Consider the following 7270-nt stretch of genomic DNA (forward strand, 5'->3'; position numbering starts at 1 on the left):
AGTTACATTTCTGACTCGATTAGAATATTTCTATATTGTTTTCTTTTTTTGTTGTTTTGATGATATATATATATATGTATATATATATATATATAAACTCTATGAATCTCAATTAGATTTCCATCTGAGGAAGGTGATACAGGAGACATTTTCATGAAATTGAGCACAAAAGTTTCAATAACAAGCATTGATGATGACAAAAAAAAAGTTTGGATGTAAAAACTTTGAAAAAAAAATTAATAAATAAATATCAGGAAAAGTTGATTAAAAAAATAAATAACACATACATTTGGACCCATTGACTAAGAATTGAGTGAAAAAAAAAAAAAATTTATGAAGTTTATCTGAAACAATATCACTAAAGAAAAGTCGTCACATGCAAAATTTTGTAGGTGACAATGTTTTGTATGTAATTTCAACATTCACAGACACACACTCAGATATATTCTCTCTCACTAACACTGAAAATTATTACCAAGAATATACAGACAAATTGAGTTATATACTTCTAAAACAGTTTTAATTTTGTTTGGTAATTTTTTTTCTTCTTATATTCATTCAAGTTTCTAAAATCTTTAACCAACTTGAAAGGTATCAACTGAATTATGGCATAAAATTTGAATTTTTTTTTTACTTTTTTACTTTTTTTCATGTATGTAATATTCTACCAATGATGTGTGTGAATGTCAAACAGGTTTTGTTGAAATGAATATCAAACGAAAATGTTAAGAATTAACTAAAATTCTGACATTAAATTTTTGAGTCGAAATCAAAAAACAAAAATAGGATCTCTTAAGAATAATAGAAATTGATAATTAATGAAATTCATCTAATGAGATAAGATCCATTATCAATATCAATTCTTTGGGATATTTTCCCGAATAAGAATTAAATACTAATCACTTATTCTAATTAATTTTCCCAAACCAAAAAGGCTTCTTTGCTACGAGAGCTAACAGTCACATCTCCCTCAAATTACACTCTACTGTTTTAAACAAGGCTGTTGTAGTACTAGGTATACTATGCCTGCAAATAAACCTAGGAACAGCAAGAATACATTTGATCATAGGTCAGCTCAATCAGGGCAAACCTAGGGCTAAACAATAACATTACTCTTGAGTATTTAAGGAAGATGCTTAGTTTTTTTTTTTTTTCAAACTTTATCTAAAAATTAATATTTTCTTATTAAAAATGGATTTCTTTTTCACACTATATCAATAGAAATATAAAATATATTTTGGTAATGACTCAAAACTGAATAATTAAAAAGTAGGGAGAAGGGGAGGGGAGAAAAAAAATCAGAAACAGCCCCGAATTTGGATATTTGCCTTTGGCACTTTGAGGAATGTTGAAAGAATAATTAAGGAGAAATTATGATAACCAGTCTAATGAAGACCTAACATACTCAATAGACATTTAATTCAAGGTAAATCAGTTGTAATTGAGTTAAAGAACTTCCATGAAGAATTTCGTTCATTCAAGTTTCATCTCTGCAATTGGCAGTGAAGAGATCCTCAAAATGGTTGTAATTAGGTGATGGTGATGTGGTGGGGTGGATGCAGTGCTGCGCAGATTATAATACCACCTGTTTACAGCTGAAGCATTGTTCTAATTGATGAACAAATGGAAAAGAGGAATATTATATATATTAAAAAAAAAAAAACGAAAATGTGTGTGTGTGTATGTGTGATTGTTCTATGAAAAGGCAGCTATAAAAATGGCAAATATAGTTACAATAGAAGTTAGCAGCAGAATAGGAGAAATGAATGAGAAGAAAAAATACATTCCTATCTAGACTGCCGTCTATGTACCACAAATGCTAAGCTGTAGTAATTTTCACAGGTATTACATTTTGCAGATATGTGTGTGTGTGTGTGTTTGTTATATATATATATATATATATATATATATATATATATGTACACACACAAACACACACATATATATATATAGATGTGTGTATATACATATATGTGTGCATGTTTATGTATATATATAAATACACATATGCCCACACAGACATGCATGCACACACAAGATGTACACGGAGAAACCTTTTAAAAGGTCCCATTTATAATGGATGCACTTTGAACACATTCTAATATAACTGACTATAATTGATAAGGAACATCAGTAAAAAGTTGATCTTCAATGGGTGTCCTGATTCCATAGGCAACAATTGTTAACTGCCAATCAATTGACAAACTGGTCAATAAACTGTTTTAGAAATTTGCTTAGACACCAACTTTTCCTCCAGTTCAAGATGTAGTCAACCTCACATATACACCCTTTGAATTTCCACCACAAATCTACAGTTATCTGTTGATGAATATCAAGGATACCATAACATGTAGGTTCACATTCCTGGTCCTATGGAAATAGGCTGCCTACAGTCGTAACAGGTTTTTCACATAATTATATTTCAACAAATCAAACAGAGGTTTAAATATTGGTTCCATAGTTGCTCAATCAAGGACAAGAAAAAACAATAATAATAATAATTATGCTTATATCAAAGGTTGAATTAGATGTAATAGATTAACTTTTCATGATGTTTCTTCAAACAAAAAAAGACATTCTATTAAAATACAATTTTCATCAAGTCTCAAGAGATTCAAAGTTGCAAATAGTTTGTGTGTACACCAAATATACAAAACCCCTCAGACCCTGTGGTTATTTGATTTTTTCTTTTTTTTTAGATTTTTTTTTTTTTGTCTTTTAAATGGAATCCAGTATAAATACCAAATAAAAAGGGAAACAAAAATACAGTAAACAAATCCCCACAAAGTAAGAGAGGTTCAGCAATGACAATATAACAAATGTAAATCGCAGTCTCTTTATTATTATTAATATTATTTGATGAAAGACACATGGTAGTGAGCTCCTGCTTACTACCCCAGTGGTAGGGAGATCATAAAAGCACTGGCATACTGAGGTGCACGTTTTCATTGACACTGTTGTCTGGGGTTTCTGTATATGTGTGAGCAGAGTCTTGAGATAATACATTACACAAGGCTTTCAAACAATTCCCAGGAATTAAACTTCCTACAAACAAGAAAAGAAAGGAAAAGTGTAATAATTAAATCAAACTATAAAATCATAATACTTCAATGATCAACAAGTCATTAACATCTCTCCTGTTAATCACCATCATTTAACATTCATTCTTCCATGCTTGCATGGGTCAGATGAAATCTGTTGAGGCAGATCTTCTTCAGTAGGATGCCCTTCTTGTTACCAATCCTCACCTATTTCCAAGGTAATATTTTTCCATGGCCAGACAAGTTTCACGCAGAAGACAGAAAATGAACAATACAATTTGTATGATGTTGAGACAAGGGTACACACATACAAAGGGCTTCTTCCAACTTCCATCAATGAAATCCATTCACAAGGATTTGGTCAGCTCAGGACTAAAGTAGAAAACACTTGCCTATGGTGCCATGGAGTCGGATTGAACCTGGAACCATGTGGTTTGCGGAGCAAACTTCTCGTGTAGTCATTAGACTGCAGCCATGCTGGGGCACTGCCTTGAAGAATCGCCCCTGATGCATATTATTTTGTTTAAGCCTGGTACTTATTCTATCAATCGTTTTGCCAAACTGCTAAGTTACAGGGACATAAACACACCAATACCGGTTATCAAGCAATGGGGGTGGACACACACAAGCAAACACACATTTATACAACAGGGCTACATTCAGTTTCTGTCTACCAAATCCACTCCCAAGGCTATAGTAGAAGACACTTGCCCAAGGTGCCACACAGTGGGACTGAACCCGGAACCATTTGGTGGGGAAACAAACTTCTTACCATATGCATATTAGTTCTCAGAAAGGGTGAAAAACAAGATATAAAAGAATAAATAAATAAAGCAAACAGTACGTACCAACAATTCTGCGATTGTCATCTGTTCGAAGTCGGATTATCTGCATTTTGGAGCTGGCACCTCCAGGTAATGATGCAAGCACACTCTCTACTTTACTCCAGACACTAAGGACTGAACCACTTAGTACGTGGTAAGTCCTTGTACGTAAACCTATTTCACAATGTAATCCCATGCTTGTCTTTTTACAATTTCCTTTCCTATAATCAAGAAAAAAAGCATGTCTTAAGTAATAATACGCATCATGATCATCAACAACATATTGTTTTAATGTCCACTTTCTCATGCTTGCATGGGTGCGGTGAAATTTGTTGAGAACGAGTTTCTACAGTCAGATGCTCTTCCAGTCACCAACTCGTTTCCAAGTAAGGTAATATCCCCTCCCACCAAGGCTGGGCATGTTCTTCATGGAAAATTGGAAATGAATGACACCTCTTGTATGACAGTGACACTCACTTACAGCTATGGGGTGATGTCAAAGCAAAGAGACGCGTACACATACAATGGGCTTATTTCAGTTCCCATCTACCAAATTCACTCACAAGGCTTTGGGCCAACGCAAGGACTGAACCTGAAGCCATGTGATTTGAAAGTGAACTTCTTGACCAAACCAAGCATATATAGAAAAAGAACAAGAAAACTAGGTCTACTTTATACTAGTTAGTAGTTATTGTGATAAAAAGGTGATTCAAAAGGTTAGCATCGGGAAGGCTTCCAGCTTTCTGATGCTACCTCAAAAAGCCCTTTCAACGTATGCCACCAAAGAAAATTAAGCACCAAAACTTATAGTGAGTCCATCCATCATTGTCGACAATGATCAAGGATGTCACATGGGAGAAGATGGTGAACGGTGTGTCCAGCTGTGACCAGTCAGTCTGTTGCATGTATGGAAGGCTCTGCTGCAGTTCGGCCACTGGTGGTCTGCAGGGGCAAAGAGTTTGTTCCAGACTTGCACAGTTCATGTCTTTCTTTTTTTTGTGCCCCTGCAATCCTGTACCATATGTGTAGGAGCTGGCACCTCTGTTGATGTAGCTTCGCTAGGCAGGGTGGCCTGGAGTTCATATTCCCCAAGTGTCAGAGAGGCAAGTGCACACAAGGTAGACAGAAGAAACGCTTCAAGGATACACTCAAAGCCTCACTCAATCAAGAGCTTTGAGATCAACCTGACAAGTGGGAAACACAAGCACAAGACCACCCTGCTTGGCAAAACCAAAACTATACACACACACACACACGCGCTTTTTATTTATTTTTTTATTATTAATTCATTAATTAACATCCATTTTCCATGCTGACAAGGGTTGGATGAGTTGACCAGAACTGGCAAGGCCAGGACACACATCAGCTTCCATAGTCTGTATTGGTTTGGTTTCTACAGCTGGTGCCTTTCCTAATATCAACCATTTTACAGAGGGTGCCGAGTGCTTTTTTCTGTGGTACCGTCAGCAGTGCTTTCTAAATGACACTGGCATTGATGCTTAATTCTTTTAAATTACTTACAAGATTGCCTCCTCCAAAGCCCCCTCCCTTCTTGAAAGTTTTTTATCTTGCAAGTACTTGGTGACCCTGTCAGTGCAAGGGCCACTTAAAAAGCATCCAGACCACACTGTAAAGTGGTTGGTGTTAGGAAAGGCATCCAGCTGTAAAAACCTTGCCAAAACCGACCTTCCCTGTTTTTGTGCCCTGTAAAAAGCACTAAGCCCACTCTGCTGAGTGGTTGGTGTTAGGAAGAGCACCCAGCTGTAAAAATCTGGCCAAAACAGTCACAGAAGTCTGGTGCAGGCTTCTGCCTGGCTGGCTCTTGTGAAACCCTCCCACCCATGCTAGCATGGAAGGCAGACGTTACTCAAAGAAATTCCAATTTTGTCTGATTTTCACGTTTTATTTACAATCTTATAATAATATAATATAATGAAATGATAGAATATTAAATGTGTATTCAGACTTAACTAGTACTTTCATGCATTAGACTAGGCAACCTTCAAGTTCATGTAGTATTGGAGACAGTTATGTTTCACGATTGTCACCACTATTAAATGGATCTGAAGATTGCATAGTTTAATGCATGAAAGTAGTCAGAATGGACATTTAATATTCTATCATTTCATTTCACTATATTATATTATATTATTATAAGATTGTAAATAAAACGTGAAAATCAAAGTTGGAATTTCTTTGAGTAATATATTCTTCTATTCACAATCATACACACCCTTGTGTGTGTGTGTATCATCATCATCATTTAATGTCCACTCTCCATGCTAGCATGGTTTTGATGGTTTGATATGGAGCTGTCCAAACTTCAACTGTCTGTTGTGGTGTGGTGTGGTTTCTATGGCTGGATGTCCTTCCTAACACCATAGTCTTAAATCATTCTTCTCTTCTGATAGACTTATCAATGTTGTGATATTATAGACCATATAATTGATCTCAATCTCATTCATACATTAAAAGAAATGCAAAAACAAAAAAAAAAAAAACAGCCTGACAAGAAACAAAACAAAATTACTTAATGTTAAAAAAAAAAACAAAAGAAAAACAAAAAGCTCTTTGAAGCATCTTGTTTACATTAACTACATACCAGTAAGCATGGATACATGTTTTTGCTGAAGAGTGATATTGATCATTCCACCAACTGTGTGCTTCATCTGGCATCACCTTTATTATAAGAAATATAGAGAAAAAACTGAGTCAGGCGTAAACAGACACCAATGACATTTATACAATATTTTATGAAAACTTCGGCTCAAATATTCTACCTGTTTTATGATCAAACCAGCCAGTTTTGGCTTCTCACACATGCCCTACATTGTCAGTCTAAAAATATATAACTGCATCATCAAAATTATGAGACAATGCATGATTAATTGAAAACAATGTAAACAAGAGCACTCAGAGAGCGCAAACCTCTGCCAACGCAACACCAACGTCCTCTCTACATAGTTGCTTCATCTGCTAGAAAGAGCAACCAAATTAAAATAATATACACAAAAAGTCTAGAAAAAAGAAGACCCCATTGGCCCTAGCTCAATGACTCTAGATAAAAGGTTTGCAGGATCAAGATTGACTTAGGGGCTACCCAACAGCCGCAACACCCCAAGTGTGTTGACAAATCACACACTAAAGCAAGATTGTCTCTAAATCTACACAAACAACACAATGGTATTACCTTCTTGAATTTCTTCTTCAACTCAGCTGGTGTTTCTGAACGAGGCTGTAAACCAGTATTTGGACGGTAGACGTGGTACATCCTCTCTTTCTTCTTCACCGATGTTGGCATAACAGCAAGCACAGCGGTCTTTTTACCATTTCTCATCTTTGAAAGAAACAGAATATAATAATAATAATAATAATAATAATAATAAGCCTTTGTACTTGGAAATT

The 7270-nt window shown here is 35.2% G+C and overlaps 1 protein-coding gene across 1 annotated transcript in view; it reads right to left on the reverse strand.

The window, feature by feature from the left end:
- Positions 1 to 2822: 2822 nt before the first annotated feature.
- The window catches only part of LOC106873356 (protein strawberry notch homolog 1), a 50305-nt gene continuing 45857 nt past the window's right edge, over positions 2823 to 7270 (reverse strand). The window contains exons 27-30 of the mRNA XM_014920686.2: positions 7056 to 7202; positions 6468 to 6544; positions 3890 to 4086; positions 2823 to 3045 (exon numbers count right to left, since the gene is read on the reverse strand). Coding sequence (XP_014776172.1) covers positions 2912 to 3045; positions 3890 to 4086; positions 6468 to 6544; positions 7056 to 7202 — 555 coding nt within the window. The 3' untranslated portion in view covers positions 2823 to 2911. The remainder of the gene's footprint in view (positions 3046 to 3889; positions 4087 to 6467; positions 6545 to 7055; positions 7203 to 7270) is intronic.

This window comes from Octopus bimaculoides, chromosome 1, assembly GCF_001194135.2.
Source record: "Octopus bimaculoides isolate UCB-OBI-ISO-001 chromosome 1, ASM119413v2, whole genome shotgun sequence".
In the NCBI taxonomy this organism is placed as follows: Eukaryota; Metazoa; Mollusca; class Cephalopoda; order Octopoda; family Octopodidae; genus Octopus; species Octopus bimaculoides.